The following is a 25,834-nucleotide window of genomic DNA, read 5'->3' as shown; positions in this document are numbered from 1 at the left end:
GTGAGAAATTAAGTTTCGCCGCCAAAATGTTTATAATGTGGACAACATTTAATTATCATCACTGTAATGCAATGAGAAAGATCTGTCAAAAATCTGTGTAAAATAAACTTATACAATGAGATGAGATGGGTTTAACAAAAAATGTGATTACATTAAGTAGAGACAAAGCAGAGACTGAAATTAAACTGATATCTCAACAAAACTTTTTTTTTTTCAGATCAAGAAGACCATAAACAAGATTCTAACATTTCCAACAAGATAAACAACCACAATTAATTATGATATTTGTTCCATTTAGATCACAGAGAACCACAGATGGTTGTTGAGACCAATTATCACCTAATTTAGATATTAAAATAAATCCTTTGTTAAACTGACAGGAAGACATTCTCACCCATGCGCGGATGTCATCCTATTTCTCTGGAAAACTCTTTTATGGCATGACACCGTTTATACATTCATGGTTTTTCAGGGAGTCATCAGATTATCATTGACTGAAATTCATTAAATCATTTAGAAATATGGCTGTGGGATTATTATAATTTTTGCAGGCAGTAATGGATTGTTCTGTTCAACTTGCGTGGGTGTTTTGTCACATGTGTGCAAACAAGTCATAATATGATTAACAGTGGATATCATACCTCCTATTTCAATTGAAATAAATATGTTAATACCATATTAGGCAATTAATCACGCTGGCTTCATCTACAAGTGACCTGAACAAAAGAAAAGAAAAGCATTAATGTGCTTTACAAAGCAATTTTGCACTCCTCTAGGCTTTTATCATGGATAAGGGACTCTGCTGCTATTATTAATCTGTTTATGTTGCGTTATATTGATGTTGCCAAATAAAGCAGATTAATTAATCTATGTAATGTATATATTTAAAGTCAACATGAAATGCAGCTCAAAACCAATTTGACTTCTGTAATCTGGCGTATATTAAAGTGACAGGATAGGCAAAACATCGGACGGGACTTTATTTTAACTAAGGGGAAGGATGTGTATTAATAAAGTAAAGAGGTTCACGTTCAATGTATCACAAACAAATGAGATTAAGATTTACTAGTCCAAAAGATGTAAAAATGTATTTACCCAAAAACCAGCAATGGAATATGTATATCTAGGTGACAAATAACCATTATTATCCATAACAGATAACAATACTATATTGGGTACAGCACACACACACACACACACAAAGAGAGAGACAGAGAGAGTGTGTGATAAAGTCCTTTGGGAGAAAACAGTAATTGACAGCCATCTCCATTTCTCTCAAACTCTAAATGCAGCATACATCTTCTAAGTAAACACAATATTATTTTATCCTGGGAGGCAAAAATTCATTAGTAAGCTCAGCTATTATTTTGCAGCGTTGAGGGCACTTCTTATTGCAGTCAGGCCTGTTGCAGCACTTTGCTTCATTTGACAAGAGACTAAATGAAACGAATAACATGGCCAGAATTACAGCTGACCCAATAATGGATCTGAACTAATAAAATACTGCAGCTGCAGAAGTCACGAGGGCTGAACTCACTTCACAGTGTAGTAATGATTACTAGTTCAGTGTGTCCACACTGATTATTGTTCAAATAAAACCTGTCTCTGCGTTCCATCATATTTCTGAAAGAATCCCTTGGAAGGCACCTAGAGCTTTACCTCACCTGCTTTCACTTGAGTAACAGGATTTTTTTATGTTACTTTCTCCTTAATGATCTGAACGAAGGCCAACTTTGAATTATGGTGTGTCACCAGGCTTTTTGTAGTTAACGTTGTTATGTTGTTACTTGAAAATCAACTAAATAATTAATAAATTAATTGATTAATGCAATATAATATAAAACAATACAGACAAATAAACATGACAGAAACACTGATTTAAGGTTTAATTTGCTTGTAGTTCACGAAGAACATTTCGAAAGCTTTCCACACATACGTCACCAGCAGGATGTGTCATGGACGCCAACTTCCACGCCTCCTCAAACGTCTCCTCAGCAATGCCGTGAACCACTTTTTGGAATATCTGTGCAATCTATGAGTGATACACAATATATCTTTAGTCCAACTGTAATAATTGTTTGGACAGCTTAAAACCCTGTTAAAGGGGATATATCTAATGCCATTTCATGCATTCTGACATATTTACGTTGTTAAAGAGTTGGATTCTCATGCTAAACATGACCAAAGTCTCACAAAAATCAGGTGGACGTATGACGGAGTATTTCTGTGCCAAATACACTCCTTCAGAGTTTGTTCAAGTTTAAGACTAAGGCACTGTGTATGATGTCATAAAAGGCGGGATTCCTTATATGGGCACTTCTGTATCGGTCTTTTATAAATCTGATAAAATTGATTTATACTCTAAGTTTAACTAAGTTTAACATGAGATTGGCTGAAACTGTGTGTGTTATATCATAATGCAACATCACTAAACTCACCTCATCTTTCGTGCGAGGACTAAAGAACTCTTTTTCATGAACTCCATGGAGGGAATGCAGAGCGGGGTGCAGCAGATCATGTGCTGTTGCTTCATCTCCATAGTTTGTCCTGTCACTGATGCGTTTGATACGTGGAGCAGGTAGATCAGTCCGTACTGATGGGACTCCGTATGTGTGATCATCTATTGATGGGAATCAATCAGAAAAACTGGACAACTCTCTTCTTCTAGTTTTGCATTTTTAACCCTGTAAATCCTGACGTATTATTATTATAATGTTTTTTTTTTTTTTTTTTTTTAAGGAGCAATTCATATAACTACTACAGTTTTAGTGCCACGGAAAAAAATAAATAATCTAAGATTACAAAATTAAAGTCGATTAAAGATTAATATTTCAACTTTATTCTCATAATTTCAATTTTAATTTTTTTATGTTATGTAAAAAAAATAAAAAATAAAAATATATTTTTTTAATGTGACACTAAAACGCTGTCGTATATAACTGTATGATAAAGTGATTATATATGTATATATATATATATATATATATATATATATATATATATATATATATATATATATATATATATATATATATATAAATTGGTGCAAATTGTATAAAAAGTAAGATGAAATTTTGATGTTTGTTATTTGTTACTTACATAAAATGCATATAAAATAAACATCAGTTTAGTAAAGCGATATTTAAATGCTTAGTTTTATGATCAAATCTCTGTATTCTGTATTTATTGTTGGAGCAAAACATATAATGCATTATATACATTATAATTACGTATGGATAATTGAAAAAAAAAAAACTCCTGAAAATGTTCACCCTGAAAAATAAAAGTAATTCTGAAGTTTACCTGATAAATATCAGTAAAGATTTCACAGCAGAAAGACACGTGAAGCACGAGCTGAAGGTGGACGTTGTACAAAAGTTCATTCTAAACTATCAATCAGATGTAGTAGATTGTTTATTAACAGGTTAAAAAAGTTTTGAGGAAGTTGATAATTTAGAGGCTTTAGAAATTTCAAATATGATACATTAGGCTTTAAAAGTTAATCAACACACCTTGAAAAAAAAATGCATGGAGGTCATTTAAGCTTCGTGTAGCTTGAATACTCGGGCAGTTTAAGAGGATTCCAAGGTTTTGTGTGAGACTCACCTGCAGGGGAAATTCCACCCACAACAGCATTTATGAGAGAAGACGAGGTGAAGAAGTTGTTCTGCACTGTTCTGGGCCTGGACAGGGTTTTTGGAGTCTTCCTGGTGCTTCCCACCTCAACACGTTCCAGATCTTCAGGTCTAATCAAAGGCTTCACGGCGCTGGATTCTTGGAGGTGTGTGCGTTGCATGTTGGCCGGGGCTGTCCGAACCATACGCTCTACAAGACACAAGAGATAAACTAACATCTGGCACACACTTATTCTACTGTTTCATTGGTTGGAATTTCAAATAGTATAAACCTAGAACCAAAACCAGTTAGCTCAGAGACGAATCAAAACATTGATTTGAAGTAGAACAGTATTTGAAAAAACATAAAATGCCAAAAGACTATGTACTTGAATTCTTATGAGGTTTTGTTCGATCTGTCATGACTCTGTGAGCAAGTACACTTGAATTCACCTTCTGTGAGAATTTTCTGCTCCAGTCTGTTGATGGGCATCTTGTCTTTCCAATTAAGAAAATTGGAGAACTCCATGAAGTCGATCAGTCCATTGTTATCAACATCACAGTAATCCATGAGGTCATCAAGCACCGGGTCACTGATGATCATATTAAACTGGTGGCAGACTTCCTTCAGATCCTCTCTAGTGATTCTCCCTTGACCCTTCTGCAAAACAAAACAGACAGTTACAACAAGTAATAGGTAAAACTGGTTGAAAAATGAAAATTCAATTCTGGATTTTTTTGCTTTTTTTTTAATTTTTCAGCATACTATTCTTTATAAATCAATGGCTAAACATGCTGAAATTCTGATAGCTTGTAATGTAAATCAATGACACCTTTACAACAGTGAAGTAGACCACTCACATAAATATCAGTTGTCATTATACATTTCTCAATAATACTGCATATCCTAGTAAGATTATACTTATATGCTTAGTTTTATGATAAAGCTTTGTAGTTTCAAAACATATAATGCAATGCAATGATGACATGTTAAATAAATGTATGTTCCTCAAAAGCCTGATGATCATATGTCTTAATCTAGTAAACCTTAAATTGCTTAAGTTCATCCTGAAATATAACTAATAACATGAAAGCTATTCATATGTTTACTTTATAAAAAGCATTAAAGATTTCATAGCAAAAAGATGCATAAACCCTGACCTGAAGGTAAATAGTTGAAAAATTATAATCAGCAATTCTGGATTTTTTGCTTTTATTGATAACTTTTCAGCATACTTTCCTTTAGAAATGGATGTGTAACTATGGCAGTGTTGTATGGTTTATTGGTGAGGTCTCCCTTGCTGACTGCATCAATACAGCTCAAGCAATGAGAACAGCTTCTGACCTTGTCATAGTATCTGAATGCTTCTAGTAATGAGCTGAAGTTCTGGTAGTTGGACTTCTTGAGGTGCTGGCGAACAGCGCTGACCAGGGCTCGCTGTCGGTCTTTGCCTTTCAGGGACTCGCCAGGTGGAGTTTGATGAAGCAGGTCGCCTGCACCTGAGGAGAAACAAGAAGAACTACAAATGGATGAGTTTCTCAAAACCAGTCGAGAACAGACCTCAAAAAATATGCTTAACTAATGAAAATAGGCTTCATTTTCTTTACTTAAAATACAATGAATGTTTTTGCGTTTTGTTTGAGCCTGACTATAGGAATGTCCAAATTGAAGTTTCCCAACAATGTCTTTCACACCAAGCAAGAATAAACCATAAATCCTCTACAATACTGGCTCCCAATTCATTTCTGACATATCAAACTCGGAACATGACAGACGGTTTCAATTACCAAAGCTGTCAGGTTTCATCAAGACTCCAAATGTGTGATCACGGGGAACGTTAAACGTCTCTGCAATTCTAGAAATTCATGCACAGACAGAAAAGATTATTTACACACTGGCAGAAACTGTAACATGTCATTCGTATTTAACAGAAATGCTCTTAACCATGACTTACGGATCGTGAACTTTGCCTGTTTGTGGCTGAGTCTTCTCTCTGAAGTCGTCGCAGCGTTTCGAAACTAATTTTGCGCTGTTGTGCCTTAAGACATGAAGACACGAGTAAAGCTGCAGTAGGTAACTTTTGTAAATATATATTTTTTACATATTTGTTAAACCTGTCATTATGTCCTGACAGTAAAATATGAGACAGATAATCTGTGATAAAAAAATCAAGCTCCTCTGGCTCCTCCCAGTGTCCTATTGCCATTTGCAGAAAGTCATCTGCTCCCGGTAAGAAACAACCAATCAGAGCTGCGGTCCGTAACTTTGTTTGTGTTCAAAATGTAGAAAAATCTATATAATAATCGAGTACACCATGAATCCATTTTCCAAACCGTGTTTTTAGCTTGTCCTGAATCACTAGGGTGCACCTATAATAAGTGTTTATATTCGGACTATTTTAGATTGCTTCGGGGGTACCGCGGCGGAGTAACCCAGTACCTTTGTGATTCTTCATAGACATAAACAGAGAGAAGTAGTTCCGGCTACAATGTTCTTCCACAAGACGCAAGCAGTTCTGTTTATTACCCGCTAGAGCGTCAAAAGATTCCTACCGCAGCTTTAATTGTTCATTTCTGATAATGTTGTCATTCACATTGCATTATTAGTTGTCATTAGGGGCTTATTTTGACATTTTTAAATGAAATATGGATTTTCATTATAAACTGAATATTGAAAATTGCAGACATTCATAATATCTGTCAAAATAGTAAAAAAAAATTACAATGCTGTTACCTTCTGGAGGGATAATTCTATCCCAAAATACATTCATTTAGCTATAAATGACAATGCAATTCATTGCTAATTTTCTCTAACCCTTGTGCTGGGATTGAGAGTGGGGCGAATGACCCAATACTCCCCTACACGCTATGAGTGTATAGATAGATGGAGAGAAAATGTATATAACTACTGTACATTTAAAAATTTTTCCAATTGAAAGTATTATAAAATTGTATATATTTCTGTGATGCAAAGCTGAATCTTTTTGCATCAGTACACCATTCTTTAGCATCACATAATCCTTCAGAAATCATTCAATCATTTTTTTTCCCCTGAAATCACCTTAATCAATGCTAATAAATTACTGTATGTTCAGATTTTCAGTTATAAACAAAATGTACATTAAGTTCAGGTGCATATGTCTGTATAAGTCTACATTAGCGAGTCAGAGGGCCACTGCAGAGATCTGGAGATGGTTCTCCCATCATTGTAATGAGGCGTAGGGACACCAAACCTACGGTCTCTCCCATAGTGACTGCAATTGTATTTCCTGTCCACACGCTCTCCTGCAACAACAAAGAGACAAACATAGTCAAAAACTGTCTATCTGTGTCTTCTGAAATGACGCCAAAATGAGCACAAGAGAAAAAGACTGTAGTTTCCAAACAAAGAAAATTGCAAAGTTATAAACAGTTTAACCAAAGACTTTGACTCCTACATGGGCTGCATTTTAACTGACCTACAAAGTAGGATCCGTGTGAGCGAACATAGAGCTGATGTCCCTCGTCCGCTTCCTTTTTCACCTGATGTGCGGTTTTGGGTGGATTGATGATCTCACCACCATTAGATACTGCATTTAAAATAATTCATAGATTCACAGTTTCTTTTGATTATAGAGTCATTTTTATGCTACTGAATTTTTCGATATTATTCTTACACCGGAGTGCTGTGACACCAAAAGTGGTTTTCTCAGGATCGAGCCAACTTGGTAAACCAGGGCTTTGAACTTGTGACCTCCCAAGAGGAGCTTTCTGATTGGTGGCATAATTGATTTCTTGAAGCTGACGCAGCCTCTCTAGGAAGCGTGTTTTTGGTGCAGGATTGATAACTGATCCAGCCTGAAAATGCATGCATGCAGTGAAGAATTTTTTTTTTTATTATTCTATATATTACATTTGGAATGACTAAAGAATAATCTATAACTAAAGTTGCCAACGTGCTTTTAATTAAAGAAGAAAATAAAAAATCTAAAAAAGCTTGGCATTCTTTTTTTTCTTTTTGAATGAAATATGAACTGAACAAATTATGACTGGTTTTGCGTAATTCACCTACAAGTTAAAACATCAAGCAATAAGAACGAATACAGTCACTAAAACAATTTTTTGTCATTATAACTGTCTTACATTAATGGATGATTTAGTATTCACACCATGGACCAGTGTGCTGCCAATATCAGGATCATTTGCTTTTCCATGGAAGACCCTAACTGTCCCAACAGGCGGCCGAGCAGAAAGGACAAACTTCTTCACCACAGGTGGAGTCACAATCTGTTAAAAACAAATAAATTCAAGTTTATACAATGCAATGCCTGTCAAACGTTTGGTTTAAATATATATATATATATATATATATATATATATATATATATATATATATATATATATATATATATATATATAATGATAAATAACAATAATAATAAAGTTATATGCACACGTACGCAACACTGTTTGGTACAACAATGTACTGTTAAAAAAATAATAATAATAAAAAAAATAAAAAAATATACATATATTGACCCACCCCTGGTGTTTTTTCCTGCAGACAAGTCTTAGTTGTGTCACCAGCTGGAATAAGCTTTCCTGCCTTTCAATGGAAATTATTATACATTAAATATAAATGCATTCATATTTGTTGCATAATACATGTAATAGATCAAAACCGCCTCTGAAGAATAATTAACGTTAGTCATACCGCGCGGATGTTTGGAGACGTGTCTCTGCGTCTCCAGGTGGATGAATTCCGCTGCATGATACTCATGCCTACACACTACTAATGCAGAATTAAATTACAACCAAATAACCATCTAAATAACCAAATAACCATCTAAACAATAACCAACTTTACAACAGCGAGCCTAATTAGAAAGTCTTACAAACATGTAGCAGTGTTTGTTTACCTTCCGTTACCTGACAACGCGCGAGGAACCGCTGTGTCAAGTTGATAATGACGTCAGACGTCCACCTGTCAGAAAATCAATTTCTAAATTAAGCTTGCTTATTTTCGATTCTAAAATACTGTATCTAAGTAACCTATCCACTTTTCATTGTAAAAAGACTCGCGAAAAAAAAAATTGAGGGAAAAAAAGGGATTTAATAAATTACATTTGTGATTAAAATGGATGACTTTAATGACTTAAGTAAACTACAAAAGTTGAATTAAATAAAAATAATACCTCTGTTTACAAAATTATAATCCTCCTTGTTATGAAAGTAAAAATATTTGTGATGACTGTTGTTCTGATTGGCTGATTTCTCTCCAATGCGTCTGACGTCAGATCCAGTCATCCGATCCGTCATCACCATAGGTTATCACCAGTTTTGACGCAAAAGGGGAAGTTGGGAGGAACCAAGAGGAAGGTACGAGTCTCTGGACTTTAAATATTCGTTCTGTTAGGTTAATTGGAAAGTTTTTTTTGCTTTGTTTTTTTGTATTTTAAATAAGCCATACTGTTTTTCGTAATTTATGCTTTCTTGCTTTTAAACATTTTATTTATGAGGCATCACGCTCAGTGTGCGCGCGGCCTGTTTTTCTTTTAGCATTAGCACCGTTAGCTTTAGGGAATCATTTGAACCGGAGCATTTGAGGAACTGACAGACGCGTTAAAGTAACGTTACCGATGAAAACACCGATGTCACTGAGTTGACTGTGTGTTTACATGTGTGTCTAAGAAAGTATGAAAAAGAAACATACAATATCGTTAGCATAGTTAGCAGCACAAGCTAACAGGCAGCTCCAGCTTCAAATACGTTTTCATTTTAAATACATTCAGTGATTATATTTATATATTTTAATTTACGTACTAAAGTGTACTGTAAACACAATATTAGCCGATCTAAGTGTGCTACGGTTTGTTTTGAAGAGCCAGATAATGCCATGTATATCATGTTTTATCAATAATTTGTAAATTAATTTAACTTGTTTAATTTGAGCATATACTATCAATTATGTTGTGAAATGTAAATAAATTGCTATTTATAATCGCCTTTTATTAAGTTAAAAGCGTTTAGAAGCAATCATAAGCTCTGATTGATCATGAGTGTCAATAACAGACCTGTGTTTTGCACTGTCACTCTTGTCTCATACTTTCTATATCGCAGAAGATACAACAGGGTTATATGTGAAGTATGTATAACTTAGAGATGAAACCAGAGAGGAAAATGCACTGTAATTTTATATTAGTATTTTTTTTTTTTTTAATTTCAAGTAACTTTTAATGGTTTTAGTTTTTATTAACTGTAATTACCCTGATGGAGATACATTCTCATGCTTGTTTTTTGTTTATATACACACACACACAGAGAGAGAGAGAGAGAGAGAGAGGTGCTGGTCATATAATTAGAATATCATCAAAAAGTTGATATATTTAACTAATTCCACTCAAAAAGTGAAACTTTTATATTATATTCATTCATTACACACAGACTGATATATTTCATATGTTTATTTATTTTAGATTTTGATGATTATAACTAACAACTAAGGAAAATCCCAAATTTTCAAAATTACTGAAGACCAATATAAAGAAAGAAATTTTAGAAATCTTGGTTAACTGAAAAGTATGTTGTCAATGTTTGTCTTTTGGACAACTGTCAAGGCAGCAGTCTTCCCCATGATTGTGTAGCCTACAGATCTAGACTGAGAGATCATTTAAAAGCCTTTGCAGGTGTTTTGAGTTAATTAGCTGATTAGAGTGTGGCACCAGGTGTCTTCAATATTGAACCTTTTCACAATATTCTGATTTTCTGACTTTGAAATTATGATTTATTATTATTTTTTTTTCGACTGACATAATTTGGTCAGTTAAATTTTTTTTAGTAAATAATTCTGACTTTTTACACAAATTATATTGAAGGCTCAACACAGTGGCACTTCCTAAACCATGTCTGTTGTGTATAATTTTATTCATGTGATGTGACTACATTATTATCCTGAAGGATTGTGTTTTCATACAGAACATGATAAATGGCATATTGTTGTTAATTGTCCACCACTGTATATTCAGCATCTCTTGTTGTCCTCATGTTGTATTTGGCTAACCAAGACACCGCTGATATATTGCATTACATAAGTGTTGTTAAGTGAGGAGTGATACTAGATTATTAATGTCTGTTCCATCAGATCTGGGAGTGACCGTTGAGAAGCACTTCTTGACTTCAGTACAGGAGATTGGGGCTTAGGGTCATGGCAGGAAGAGGTGGAGCAACGAGACCTAACGGGCCAAACACCGGCAACAAAATCTGTCAATTTAAACTAGTGCTCCTGGGAGAGTCCGCTGTGGGGAAGTCAAGTCTAGTCCTTCGCTTTGTTAAAGGACAGTTTCATGAGTTTCAGGAAAGCACAATAGGAGGTAAGACATATATTAACCCATATCTGATGTGATGCTAATGCACTCAAGCATGTGCAAATCGTATATTATGGTAATGGTACATCACTAGTATAATATAACTAACACAACTAGTTCTTTTTGCTGAAAAAAAAAGAAGGTAATTTTCCATTTAAATAATAATGTTATTTATTTTATTTTTTTTATCATCACTCTGAAGTTACCTACTGATTTGTACAGTAAACACTATTAGCCAATCAAAGCCTGCTGCAGTCTGTTTTGACAAGTCATGCTTTATCAATAATATTTATTTAATTTGATATATGGATCGACAGTATATTACTGTTATAAGGTAATGGTATAACACTAAATATAACTAGTTATTTTTGCTGTAATTTCACTTGTGCATGGGCAGTATGAGCAAAATTGTATATTACAATCACAGTATATCACTATATAACTTATATTTGCCATCTTTTCACTTATGGAGGGGCAGTATAACCAAAATCTTATATAACAGTAGTTGTATAACACAATATGACTAGTTATTCTTGCTCTAATTTCAGCAGTATGACCAAAATATTATGCTATAGCAATGATATATCATGATGTTACTAGGGCTGGGTATCGATTCAGATGTTCCAGATCGATTCGATTTCGATTCACAAGCTCTCAAATTGATTCGAATTCGTTTCTCGATTCGATTTTCTATACTCAATACTCGATTCAAGTCAATGAATGTAGATTTAATACAAATACTATATGTATAAAAAAGAACTTTGAACATAAGTTTACAATTGGGTAATTAATAAAAACAAATTAAAAGCTACAAACCTGTATATTAAACTCTTTGATTTTAGGTACACTTGGGTACATTAAAACAGAACCCATTTCTAATTTTCAAATGCATACAATTATGTTAAATAAATACAATACAAGTTTGATGCAAGATGAAAAATGCTTTGTTCTTGTCCACAACACTATCGTCATCTTGCTTACGAAATCTAAAATACTTCCATACCTCTGACTTTTTTTGTGACTTTTTTTTTTTCGGACTATACGTCGCACCTGAGTATAAGTCGCATGAGTCCAAAAATATGTCATGACGAGGAAAAAAAACATAAGTCGCACTGGACTATAAGTCGCATTTATTTAGAAACAAAAGAAAACATTACCGTCTACAGCCACGAGAGGGCGCTCTATGCTGCTCAGTGTAGACTACAGGAGAACTGAGCAGCATAGAGCGCCCTCTGGTGGCTGTAGACGGTGATGTTTTCTCTTGGTTCATGTCAAATTAATTTTGATAAAGAAGTCGCACCTGACTATAAGTTGCAGGACCAGCCAAACTATGAAAAAAAGTGCGACTTATAGTCCGGAAAATACGGTAGTTATTTTTTTTGGAAAGAATAATAAATTAGGTTGTGTATATTGAATAATCATGATTAGCCAATGGTTAACTATGATAACCAGTGTTTATTCATTAAATAACAAATTATTGTAAACTGGATAATTAACTGTAAATTCTGATTTGAAGAGCCATGATTGTTATTGTTATTCTCATAAGTCAATATACGTAACAGCTAGAGGTGTGACGAGATCTGACTGGTCTCGCGAGAACGTAATGTTATCCTTGTGCAGACCTTTCATATATAGATATATATATATTTTTTTTTTATTAAAGTGGAAATCAGTTTACAAAGTAGTAAACTTGACTGACTGCTTCACTTCCACTTTAAAGGGATATTTGTGTTGTTAATCATTTATTTTTATTTATACTATTTATAATTTTGTGCTGTTACTTGCCTGTCAGGGGAGTTTATGGCAAAACCTTTTGCAGTGTTTATGGCAAGATCTAACCAGTCTCTGTCCTCTCTCCACTAGCGGCCTTCTTGACCCAGACAGTATGTTTGGATGACACAACAGTGAAGTTTGAGATCTGGGATACAGCTGGCCAGGAGCGTTACCACAGTCTGGCCCCAATGTATTACAGAGGAGCGCAGGCGGCCATAGTGGTGTATGACATCACAAATGAAGTGAGTCCTAACACGCTCGGTTTACTCTGCAGCTTAAATGATGGATCCGATTTTATGAGTCAAGTTACAATTATTTAGAAGGTACTTTATACAATAAAGATTGTCTCAAAGCCTATTCACTGTAATAAATGAAAAATAACGATGCTAACTTCTTCAAATATGAGAACAATACAAATCCTTATAGTGTTATCATTCAGTTTAAGTCACTTCTCATTTCATTTGGACCTAAAACTTCCTCCCAAGTAAAAAAAAGAGCATTTATTGAAACTAGGCTCAAAATGACTCGGTCCAAAACCTTTCTGCAAACCAGCAATCTGAGTGTGAATGTGGCAGTGGCATTATTCATTTCACATGCAAAAAAAAGATGTAAATATGAATACAAAAAAATTAAATGATAATTATAATTAATAAAAAAAAAAAACTTTTTGGACTAGGAGAGAAAAAATACTGAAATTAATGTTTTTTTTTCTTTTTTCTTTCAGGAATCATTTGCACGTGCGAAAAACTGGGTGAAGGAGCTTCAGAGACAAGCCAGTCCAAATATTGTAATAGCTTTGGCTGGAAACAAGGCAGACCTTGCCAACAAGAGAGCGCTGGACTTTCAGGTTTGCGATGTTTGAACAGCCACAGATGAGCAGACGCTTCCTGTTGGCTTTACAGATGAGATGTGGAACGGTTTACAAACAAAGAAACATGCCGTGCAGACTTTCAGTCTGTTTAGAGTCCGAAACCTTGACTTCTGTTTTGTGTTGTTCACAGGATGCACAGTCATATGCAGATGACAACAGTTTGCTCTTTATGGAAACGTCGGCTAAGACTTCGATGAATGTGAATGAGATTTTTATGGCCATTGGTAAGTTGTCACAACTTTTTTGTTAAATAGTTATAAACTGCCATTCAAAAGTTTAGGATCAGTATTGTTGTCTGTGATGCTCAACAAAAAGACAGTAAAAGTGTTATATATTATTGCAAATAAAAAATTTAAATTATAAATTTTAAATTAAATTAATTTTAAACTAATTTTAAATATGCAATTTATTCCTGTGATGCAAAGCTGAATTTTCAGCATCCTTACTCCAGTCTTCAGTGTCACATGATTTTCAGAAATCATTCTAATTACTTATTATTATTAATGTTGAAATGGTTAGTATTTTGTAAAAACTTAATGCATCCTTGCTGATACTGTAAGTATGGAATATTATTATATTAATTACAGACAGAATTCTGTCAGTTTTAAGTTAGAGGTACATGGATGTAAGCATGAGCCCTGCAGGGCCTACCCTAAATTTTGTACCTGGAATACCTGGTTTCACTCAAGAAAATTAAAGCAATATTTTACAAAAAAAATATTGGTAGATTTGAGGAAGTTTAGCATTACATCACTCGCAAACACAGTGAGTCATCACTCTTTATATTTACAAAAGATCTCTTGTCTTTTTTCACCTTAGCAAAGAAGCTACCCAAGAATGAGCCCCAGCCTGCAGGTGCCAGCACAGGACGCAGCAGAGGTGTGGATCTAACAGAAACGGCACAGCCCTCGAAAGGTCCCTGCTGTAGCTCCTAAACCTCTTAACCATCGCATCACATCTGGACAAGGGGCTCCTTCTTCCAAACCTCGCTCCTTGGATTAGCTAAAGACTCTGTATAACCGTGTTTCTAATACTTTTTTTTTACTTTATTTTTAAGAAAAAAAAACAAAAACAATGTAAATCAGCAGTCTACTGGATGCATGTATCACTACAAATGATAAATACACATTTTAACTTAATTTAGCAGGAGGACAAACCCGGATGAAAGTGTGAGAGAGAGTGAAATATTGAGTGTGTTTGTTTGTATGTGTTTAGTATGTGGAACTGATTACCGTATAACCAGGCCCAGGTGCAATCTGCACACATGTTCTGCAAAAATGAATTAAAACATGGTAAAAATGTGTTAATGCTATTTTCAGTGGTAACTGTAAGCATAAATCAAATTAGCAAACTAATAAACTTCATGAATCCATCACAGTTCATGCAGATTTCGTGTAGGCATGTTTGTGACCCTAAGTTGAATCTGAGAAAGAGTTTAAAAACTGCTTCAGAATAAAACCGATCCCCCACTTGCACCATCAGCAGCCGGTTTAAGTTGGTTTTGGATGCAGTAGTTTCTCATTCTTGTTCTATCCCTCAATGCACCTGCTGTGTCCTCATTATGCAACATGTATGGTCATGATGATAATGTAAATATTAGGCTTTCATGAGCGTGGCTCGAAGTCATCCAGCTCTTTAGCAGGGGAATCTCTAATAAATCAAGGAAGGCAGTCAGTAAAACATGATCAGCCTGCTGTACGAATGATTCTTATTATTAATTGGGACTGTGTTGTCATCTCGGTGTTATGCTTATAGAGAATGTCTTGGAATATGTGCATTTTCAAGAGCAAAATCTGCTGAATTCTGAGGATTAAGGTCAATTTATCTTTTCGTAAAATTGCAACAAAAAAAGTCAGAATTCTGAGATTACAATTGTGAGATATAAACTCAGAATTGCAAGGGTTTAAAAAAAAAGAAGAATATTGGAGATAAAAAGTTGCAATTACCTCTATTTTTATTTTTTACCCCATAGCGGAAACTTTCATGTGCAAAATGTGTGGCCATTTGAATTCTGCAAATTTTTTCTATGTGGGCCTTGTATCAATAACGGAAAGAAAATGAAGAAAAAATGTAGGTGTGATTGCCATGCCATGCCTCTCATAAATCCCACTACCAGTTTGAAGTTTCTTTTAACGGAAAGTCATGTTTAAATGGTGGTCGTCTTAATGTGCATAGTGTTAATAACAAATGAACTTGACATTTAGTCAGTGGTCTTGTTTTGTATCTTCTTTCAAATTGCTCGGTGTTTTTATTTCTAAGAACCTATTGAACTGCACAATTTTAAATCGCAGGGTTTTTTTTTCTAGTTAGAAAATTGTGGCTGCCTGATGTTCAAAATGATCTCATCTAACACTCCTGAAGTAACACCGGTAGCTGTGGTTGATAAACTAACTGGCAGGCGTTCAGAAAACCAAACTGATTCAGCAGTGTAATGCATTAATTCTGAGGGACTGATTGGTTTTTAATGCCCAGGTATTAGTATATTTCCAATAAAGGGGGTGAACTGTACATGGAACGTTTGATTCTGGTGGTTTCCAATTCTATACATTTGTCTCATACATGAAGACTATTCAGAATATAAATGTCCTTGAGGCTAGCAATCCCATCAGATGAGTTCCAGTTCTCACAGTATCATGTTTGGTAGTTTTTCCTACATTTTTGGCATATCCTATTGTAGATTCCTCCTCTTCCACTGTGAGTCTGAAGTTTCAGTCGACTCGCTCGTCCAATCCAGAACGTCTCTTCCAAATGTAGTGCTCTTTAATACTGAATCCTAAAGTCACAAATCAATTCAGAACAAAATTGATTCCAACTGCATCTTCATCCAGTATCTCCTGCAAGCCACTTGAGAGCAAGATGAATGGTTTGGTGGAAACTTTTGGAGGGGGTTATAGTGATTACTTAGAACAACCATTTTTGGTTCCCCAAAGAACCTTTCAGTGAACAGTTCTTGATCTATGTTTTATTAGTGTAAAGAACATTTTAATCATCTAAAGAACTGCACTGAAAAGTGGAATGAAAAGGTTCCATAGAGGTTAAAGTTTCTCAATGCCAATAAAGAACCTTTATTTTTAAGATTGTCTGATTTGTTTCCACTATTATGAACCTTTTTTGCAAAGATGAGGTTCCATGAATTTTAAAGTGTTCTTCTGTGATGGTTCTTCTTTATTTTTAAAAGTGTAGACAAGAAATAATGTTAAGTATCCTGAAATGTTGGCCCACATGAAGTTCCAAACATACACAATTAGCTTTTCTTCAAAATGCATGTGGTCATTTTCTGTATGCCACTCATTTTAAATATGTACGTCTAGTGCTTGGGAATCAAACATTTATTATACGTTTTGTATATAATAAAAATCACCTTCTGTATTTCAGGTGCATGCAATAAATCATCAGTCCTTAATGAAAATGGCCTTTTCAACTGCCTCCTTTTTAACATAACTCATTCGATTTGGATTGTAATAGTTAAGTATAAACAGATGAACTGGTTTAGTAAACTTGTGATCACGGACTTTTCATGTGTGCATTTAAAACGCTATTTTGTTAGATGCATTATAATCTTTTTTTCTCACCTGCACGTGCTCCTCCTATCCAGCAGATGGCAGCAGGACGCTTTCCCAGCTCTGTTCTATGTGCTAGTTTTCTCTCCTCAGAAAAACTCAAAACTTTACTAGTTTTTCTGTGTGAGTCTCTTTTGGCTCTTCCACAATAGCTCTACTGCAGCTCCAGTCAGACTGAATCTGGGTAATTTGGTGTGCAGGTGATGCAAATTACCCAGAGGCCATTGTGGTTTGTTTAAATCAAAATCAATATGCATGCAAATTGGGCATGACCCAATTCATCTGGGTCAATCCAACTCGTTCTTACAATTACCAAACCACCAATTCAGAAAGCAATCCAAAAAGAAAAAAAAGTGGCACAGGAATTAATTTGGAAAAATCTGTTCATTGTTCAGAGGTGTTATTAACAAATGAACTTGACATTTATGTGTTGTCTACTGTCAGCTGTATTAAAAGCAGGTGCTTCTGGAGTTAATTTATTGCTCCAGTCAATGTTTGGACATCGAAACAACAAGGTGACATTGTGGACATCAGAGTTGTTTTCTGCCACAATATGCATCTCTTGTCGCGCTTGTCACCCTCAGCCCTGGGATGACATCACACTGACAGTCCTGTTAAGATGATAACTTTGATCGCTGCGTATTTTACTGTCACTCCACTCACTGCTGCATTCCCTCTGACTGACAAGAACCAGGGGATTGTGTCAAACAGGACTCATCACTAAGAGGGTCTCATATATCTGAAGGGTGAGCAGATTTCTGAAGACTCAAACTGGGACGGTAGAAGTGAAATCTTCATGGGAGGTGAAAAAGTGACCGGAGATAATTCTAAAACAACTTTTTACAAGTATTTTTTTATTATAGTTGATGTCACTAATGTCATTTTTAGTTTCCTTCTGACACTGTTAATATTGCACAATTAATAATTTACTAAAACTATTATAAAATTGGCAATTAAAATAAAAATAAAATAAAATATAACAATTAAATCAAAAACTTAAAACTTAACATATTATAAATGTTGCCTTGGCCACTAACTGAAGTACGTTTTAAGTTGAAACACTAAAATTATTAATTTAAAACAATTTGAACCAATTTTATAATGGAACCAACATTAGAAATGTAATAAGTTTTAAGTTAAAGCACTACATTTCTTAAATGGAAATGAATAAAAACTAAAAATGAACTAAAACTAAAATTAAAACTGAAATAAAAAAATAATTGTAAAAAATACTAATATAAATCACATAAGTACATGAAAAAAATTATTTTAAGATGTAACTAAAATAAAAATAAAAACTGAGAATATAAAAAAAGTTCATTCAAAATATTAACGAGAACTGTAAGAATGCTTCCTTCTGTTTTATTCAGTTTATTCTCATTTCAGACAGAATAGATAATAACCTCTAGATTTACGTCTGAATTTACATTTACACCAAAAGACTATTGCAAGTTTGTGATTCTGTGATTGCAATTGCATAACATTGCAATGCTGCACAATTTCTGTGCATTGTTTCGTTCTGTTCCGATTCCATGCATTTATGGAATTAATCAGTCAAGACAAACATTGTGAAACTGAAAAAGTTCCAGACATCTGGTCACCCTAAATTTCTGCACCATACTAAACTTATATAATTTATTTATTTGAAGCCCTCTTTTCCCAACATCTCCTTACCAAACACTTGGCTCCATTCTGGTACTCAGCACAAATCCAATCAATTCCTGATGTATAAAACCTATGTTTTCTCATTTTCTGTTTTAATCAGGAATGCATCCAAATAAAGAAATAAAATGTGTTTTGAAATTCAAGGATAGTTCACAGGACTGAAATAGCCTTTCATAAGTTCATGTTTCAAATAAGTCATGTAATCCTATGTGATGAATTTAAATCGAAGCATACATATATTTGTCATTTGCAAATTTTCAAAAATAGGTCTTTATCTGCTTGGAAACAGCCATCCTCTAAACAAAAAACTCTGTTGCTGTGATGCATAAAGCCCTAGTAACAGTCAGACAGTGTGAATATCTCACATCACGCCTGTAAAAACACACTTTATCTCCTCTAGAAAAGAACTGGAAACATCTAAAGCAATTTGGGCTTTTCTTTCCTAGACCCTTGAGATGTGCTCCTAACGATATATTTTATGTTTTTCCCACTCTCCACATTCCTTAATACAGCCTTAAGGCAAACATTATAATGTTTTATGGAAAATATTGAAGTTTATATATTTGATGTTTATCTGATTACCCCCAGGGAATCTGCGATTTGCCGTAAAGCAAGAAGAAGAAGAAGACGCATAACATGCTAGCTCTTGAGAATGCACTCAAGACAGTTCAGACATTGCGGTGAATCAGAGGTAAAAAAACAATAGAAATACTGTTCAGTTTTTTGCACAAACCTATAATTTTGTGTCTTCACACATCAGTGTGTCGTCACAAGTGCAGGGGATAATTTGGTTTGGTCTGTGTATGTTTTTTGACACTCAAAGCTGTGATTTCCTTTCACTTCCATTATATGACTGACAGACTGCAATGGTTTGAGTTAAAACAATCTTTGTTTTGTGTCACCTAGATCTTGGATGCCCTGGGGGTAAGCAGATAAACATCAAATTTTCATTTTTGGTGAGCTATATCTTTAGGACCTTCAGTGAGGGAAAAAAGTCCTCAACTTCTTAAAAGGATAGCTCACCCAAACATATAGAACCTGTCATCATTTACTCACCTTCATTTCGTTCCAAATACATTAGAGCACGGCCAGAATGTGGACATTGAGAGAAATGTTAAAATTAGTTCAAAATCTTAATGCATTAAAACTGTGCATGTTTACAATGAATGTAAAAAAAATGTTGTCGCGGTAAAATTTTGTGAGTTTTGGCCCTGTCTGCCTTCCATAGTTGGACGGCGTATTATTAACAATAGAAAGAAGTTCATATGGGTTTTGAACGACATGAGGGTGAGGAAACTTCAGAATTCAGGATGAACTATACCTTTAAGTGTGCTCTCTCTCTGAGTGCTCTGCATTTGGGTTATTTAGCAAATGCATTTTTGATGACCTTCTCGTTTTTTTCAAAGAAACGGTGTGGTTTAATGACACAAAAAGCTGCCAGTGAGAACTCTGGAGGTTAACGATAGCTAAACAGAACAAGGTATAATTTCTGTCAGCGCTTTAGTGCTGGAGCCACAGGCGGCAGTAAAACCTTGCAGTAATGTGCAGTTACTCTTAACTTTAGGACAGCTTTTATTGTGTTCGAACTTATGATCAGCTGCGTATAACCCTTAAGGGTGCACTGTATACACAGTGATCATGAATAATGCATTCCGACTGGAAAATATGAAAGATACAGGTAAGTGGAAATTAACTTCAGTAGAATTAGCTGCTAACGGCTCAATGGCACCAACATTGCAATTTGATCCAGAGTTTTTATTTCATACAGGAGATGGTTGGCAGTATTCTCCTTTGAATAGTCATTTCACTCATTGAATGCATTTTTCTTCATTGATTGTTTAGCATTTTATTTTATTTTATTTATTTTTTTGGGCTTGCAATTTAAACTGCACTTGGGGATTTTATTATTATTTTTATATATACATCTGGACTCCTGTAGTTTGAGCTGAATTCTCACATTATAATCAGCGTTTTACACTTCAATCTTTCAGAGTTGTGCTATGTAGTTACTAAAGGCATTCTGAGTGGATGTTAGGAAGATGCTGTAAGCTTATTAGTGATATATGTGATATATGATATAAAATATATTAGTCCATATATTTTCCATGTATTTTCACTTTTTTCTTTTTTGTCATCTGTTAGGAAAAACAAGCCTGATTGGTTAAAAAGGCTAAATTACATCTCTCCTTAACAACAAAACAAAATTTAGAGATATTATTCATGTTCATAGCAAACAGACATCTAAGTACAATCCAGATGCCCAAAAGCAAAACGTAGAGCGTGTTCAAATCCCAAAGTATGCAAATAGCAACAGTGATAGGCCTACTTCATCACAAAATACTAAGAATGACCTTCTAAGCTCAGCCTCTACAGATAAAATGAGCCTTGTTGAGTCACTGTCACAGATTACTCTGTTTATGTTGCTTTAAAGTAACTTCAGCTCAGTTATCAGGACCTGTAATTGTCTGTGGTCATATCAGGTGCACCACTGATGACTAAAATCATCTTGAGTGTGCTAATGCTTCAAACGATGTTCTGCTGGAAACACTGTTGACATGAGCCATAAAATCGCAGGCACAAAATGTGCTTTACGCATGAAGCATCATGCTGGTTTCGGTCTGTCTTGGCATAGCAGCAGGGATGAAGACGGGCCCAACGTACTTAGCAGGCCCCGCTATAAACCTGCAGGAATAAAGAGAACTCGCTCCTCTTATACTAGAATGCTAATTACTGCATTTGTCATGATCAGGAATCAAAGCGGCGCACAGGCGACCGGAGCGCTTGAATTTCCCCACTCGTCCTCCAAGGATCGTCATGTTCCATTAGTCTTCTTTAGATCTCCCCCCAGGCACTTGAAGAGAAGTGCGAGGCTTCGAGTGCTGAGTAAAGTGTTCTTCAGTGTGCTGGAAGGGTATGAAAAATGGATTTCTGGAAATAAATCCACCACGTGAACTAGAGAATCTGTCAGCGTTATTAAAGAAATAGTTCACCAAGAAATTAACATTCTGTCATCATTTACTTACCCTCATTTCTTTGCAAACCGCTATGAATTTACTTATTTGGGTAAAACTTAGTGAGCTGTCTACTACCTACATAGACAGCATCAAAACCAAAATTTGTTCACCATTTTTAATGTTCTACAGATGGCTCTACTCGTGCGAAGCACATGAGAGACTCAACTCAACTCAGTTTTCTGAGTTGCTAATCTAACAATGCAATCAAGGACACAGAAATATGAAGATACCGTACATACAAGCACACAAATATTGGAAAATGGTTTATGGTACCGTAAGAATCACATTGATCATTTTTGGGTATATGTAACATAAGGTATTCAATATTTTCTATCACTTATAAAATGTGTCTATTTTAAATAATTACTGTTCTTTTAAACTTTCTATTCGTCAAAGAATCCTGGGCAGGGGGGGGGGGGGATCTAATATCCCCAACAATATGAAGGAGCACGAGTGTTTTCAACATAACAATAATATGAAATGTTTCTTTTTTGCAGCAAATTGGCATATTAGGATGATTTCTGAAGATCATGTGACACTGAAGACTGAAAGAATGATGCTGTAAATTCAGCTGTGCATCACAGGAATAAATTACATTTTGAAATATATTCAAAAGAGAACAATTATTGTAAACTGTATTAATATTTCAGAATTCTTTTTTTATTTTTTATTTAAATAAACAAAATGATTGCATGACTTCAGAAGACTTCAGATATAGCCAAGGGCGGATCTAGAAAAATATTGATGGGGTGGCGAGAAGGGGGCAGGAATTTTTGTTTTGAGGGGTGGCAACATATGGCAGAGGTATATATACTGAATTTAGTCACAGTTATCACAGTTTGATGATAAATATGTGTGCACACTACTATCATTTACAAACTTAATCTCATGCAATCAATGTCTTGCATTTGAAACAGTTCATATAAGGAATAAGTGACCATACCCCATAAGCACCACCAAAGTGTATACCAATATCGCATGTAACTTTAGAGACGGTCCCTAAATTGAGACTCGTCCAACGTCCAATGTTTTTTTAACTTTTAGTTTTCTTTTCTCTTCGCTGGATTGCTGATGTAGGGCATAGATGTTCATCCATTCATTTTTTTGAGCAACTAGGATGGTGCCCCCTCTGGGTGTTGGTGCCCTACTCTGCGTGTAGGACACCTTTAATATTGCAGACACTAATCCATATCGAGATTTGATTAAATACTCTACTTTTGATTTATTCATGAAAAATGGCCGAATTCCCTGACGTTTTGCTTTATACAGCAAGATCTATTTCAATCCCTGTCGCTTTTCAAACACAAATGGGGTGAATTTATGAATGAAAGTGTGAAAGTTCTGACACAAAACGAAGTTGTTATGTATCCTCACGCTTTTTAAAAGTGGTTAACTATGTTAGACAGGTGCAATATTTGAAAATCGAAAATTATTAATTTATTTTTTAAATTACATTTATATCTGAATATATGTCAGAGTTTGGAGTGGGTTCTCGAATCATTGAGTCAGTTCGGGAGTTCGGAACGGAATCGCGAATCATTTGAATCAGTTCGGGAGTTCAAAGCGGGTTCGCGAATCATTTGAGTCAGTTATGGGGATCGCGAATCATTTGAGTCCGTTTGGGAGTTCGTAGCGAGATCGCGAATCATTTGAGTCAGTTATGGGGATCGCGAATCATTTGAGTCAGTTTGGGAGTTCGTAGCGTGATCGCGAATCATTTGAGTCAGTTATGGGGATCGCGAATCATTTGAGTCAGTTCGGGAGTTCGGAGCGAGATCGCGAATCATTTGAGTCAGTTATGGGGATCGAGAATCATTTGAGTCAGTTTGGGAGTTCGTAGCGAGATCGCGAATCATTTGAGTCAGTTCGGGAGTTCGGAGCGGGTTCGCGAATCATTTGAGTCAGTTTGGGAGTTCGGAGCGGGTTCGCGAATCATTTGAGTCAGTTTGGGGATAGCAAATCATTTTAATCAGTTCGGGAGTTCGTAGCGGGATCGCGAATCATTTGAGTCAGTTCGGGAGTTCGGAGCGGGTTCGCGAATCATTTGAGTCAGTTTAGGGATCGCAAATCATTTGAATCAGTTCGGGAGTTCGGAGCGGGATCACGAATCACGAAAGATTTGAGCTAGTAAATTTTCAAATTGTGCCATAACCTTTAATTTGTTGCTGCCAACTGGGGTGGCAGAAGGGGTGGCAAGGCTTTCTTTTAGGGCGGCATTTCCCACCCTATACCACCTCCGTAGATCCGCCCCTGGATATAGCACACGTCATATATATAGTGCTTGACACTGCATGCTAAGTATAATTTTTTATTACAGAAAAGAGCAGCATGACTATTGAAGAAAACAATAGAGGTAAAAAATTCCATATACATATTAATTTATATAAATATTTTTAATTCAGCAATGGTCTAAAAAAAAAACCTGGATAATTGGAACCTGATTTGGCTCCTGGTTCAGATAAAATACAGCCTGTCTTCTATCATGGACATGACCTTCCGCTGAAACAGAACATATTGACTCCTACATGCAGATGTTCCCCATTATGGTCTGAGAGACAGCGAAACTACGCCAGCATTTCACTCTCTGCTAGCATTACTGCTCGCTCATCAGACCGCTGGCTCTGGACCTGGTGCTTCTGGAGCAGCGCACCTGCTGCTTTTCAACACGGATCAAGTCATAGCATGGATTTATATAAGAGGTTTCAAGAAAGTTCACGAGAAAGTCCGCAGAGAGGACGGGTTATTCAGCCCTGTGTCTGCTGACTTATGAGCTTTTGACAAATGTGACTCATTCAGGAATGTCAGAAAGTGGAATTGATGGCAGCGGTATTTCATTACGCATACAGAACCTCCTGGAAGCCACCGCTTGTTTATATTGGCTTTTTGTAGGCACTCTTGTTTTGTTTTCAAAAGAGGTAAATTGTAGATTTGCTGATTAGTGACAGCGAGTGTGACTCACTTTTACCAGCTCGTGGACCAAAACTAGCAAAGTCTAGATAGCTGGCGTGCTTTTTTAAAGCAATAGTTCACCCTCGAAACGATCCTTTTGTCATATATACGTACCCTCAGGTCATTTCAACCCTGTATTTCCTTTCTTCTAAAAAAACAAAAAAACATGAAAATAAATGTTCTGCAAAATATCTGAGCTTTGGTTTGCCTACTAGTGGGTCCACTGTGAATGGGTGCCGTCAGAATGAGAGTCTGATAAAAATATCACAATAATTCACAAGTAATCCACATCACTCCAGTCCGTCAGTTAACATCTTGAGAAGCCAAAAGTGAAAAGCTTGAAAAGAATTAAGAAACAATTCTGACGGCACCCGTTCACTGCAGAGGATGCACTGGTGAGCAAGTGAAATGAATTTCTCCAAATTTGTTCTGATGAAGAAATAAACTTGTCTTGGATGACCTGAGGTTGAGTAAATTTTCAGCAAATTGAAATTTTTAGGTGAACTGTTTTATTTTTGTTCTGGCCATTTTACTTTCTCACCAAAGTTGAAAGTAAATACTGTGTATTTGGGGCGGCAGTATTTAAAATTAGTCTCGAAGAAGTCTCGTCTGTTCACCAAGCTTAATTGATTTGATCAAAATACAGTAAAAACAGTAATATTGGAAAATTATTAAAATTTTAAATAACAGTTTTCTATTTGAATATATTTTAAAATGTAATTTACTTCTGTGAGTCAAAGCTGAATTTTCAGCATCATCACTCCAGTCTTCAGAAATCATTTTAATATACTGATTTGCATATAGATTTAGAAATCTTTATATATATGTGTGTGTGTCTGTGTGTGAGTGTATTATAAAGAACATCATTTGTTTAAAATATAAATCTTTTGTAACATTATACATGTATTTACTGTCACTTTTTTCCCCTTGCTGAATATAAGTATTAATTTCTTAGACTTTTAGAGGGTGTTTGTGTGTATATACATGCAGTATATATATGCACATTTTCCATAGTGAAGTGAATTATATTTTTCAAACAAGCAAG

At 35.2% G+C, this 25,834-nt stretch overlaps 2 protein-coding genes across 3 annotated transcripts; one reads left to right on the top strand and one right to left on the bottom strand.

The window, feature by feature from the left end:
• Nucleotides 1-1,872: 1,872 nt before the first annotated feature.
• efhb (EF-hand domain family, member B) lies at nt 1,873-8,604 on the bottom strand. Of its 2 annotated transcripts, none has more exons than XM_052617710.1 (14): nt 8,513-8,604; nt 8,308-8,385; nt 8,137-8,199; nt 7,737-7,880; nt 7,271-7,451; nt 7,073-7,183; nt 6,770-6,899; nt 5,570-5,653; nt 5,403-5,470; nt 4,960-5,114; nt 4,068-4,275; nt 3,607-3,825; nt 2,439-2,620; nt 1,873-2,032 (listed from the first exon to the last, which is right to left on the bottom strand). In XM_052617710.1, the coding sequence occupies exons 2-14, from the start codon at nt 8,371-8,373 to the stop codon at nt 1,886-1,888; spliced, it is 1,758 nt and encodes a 585-aa protein (XP_052473670.1). In that variant the 5' UTR covers nt 8,374-8,385; nt 8,513-8,604; the 3' UTR covers nt 1,873-1,885. The 2 variants fall into 2 exon arrangements, with proteins under 2 accessions (XP_052473670.1, XP_052473671.1); XM_052617711.1 differs by having other exon boundaries at nt 8,308-8,382; nt 8,513-8,578.
• Nucleotides 8,605-8,884: 280 nt separating this feature from the next.
• On the top strand, nt 8,885-14,978 carry LOC128031088 (ras-related protein Rab-5A-like). The gene is made up of 6 exons (XM_052619318.1): nt 8,885-8,972; nt 10,735-10,963; nt 12,821-12,972; nt 13,455-13,577; nt 13,732-13,825; nt 14,421-14,978. The coding sequence occupies exons 2-6, from the start codon at nt 10,798-10,800 to the stop codon at nt 14,534-14,536; spliced, it is 651 nt and encodes a 216-aa protein (XP_052475278.1). The 5' UTR covers nt 8,885-8,972; nt 10,735-10,797; the 3' UTR covers nt 14,537-14,978.
• Nucleotides 14,979-25,834: the final 10,856 nt, after the last annotated feature.

The sequence above is a fragment of the Carassius gibelio genome, chromosome A16 (assembly GCF_023724105.1).
Source record: "Carassius gibelio isolate Cgi1373 ecotype wild population from Czech Republic chromosome A16, carGib1.2-hapl.c, whole genome shotgun sequence".
NCBI classification, from domain to species: Eukaryota; Metazoa; Chordata; class Actinopteri; order Cypriniformes; family Cyprinidae; genus Carassius; species Carassius gibelio.
Note: the sequence above shows the minus strand (reverse complement) of the source record. Positions and strands in the feature narration are given on the sequence as shown.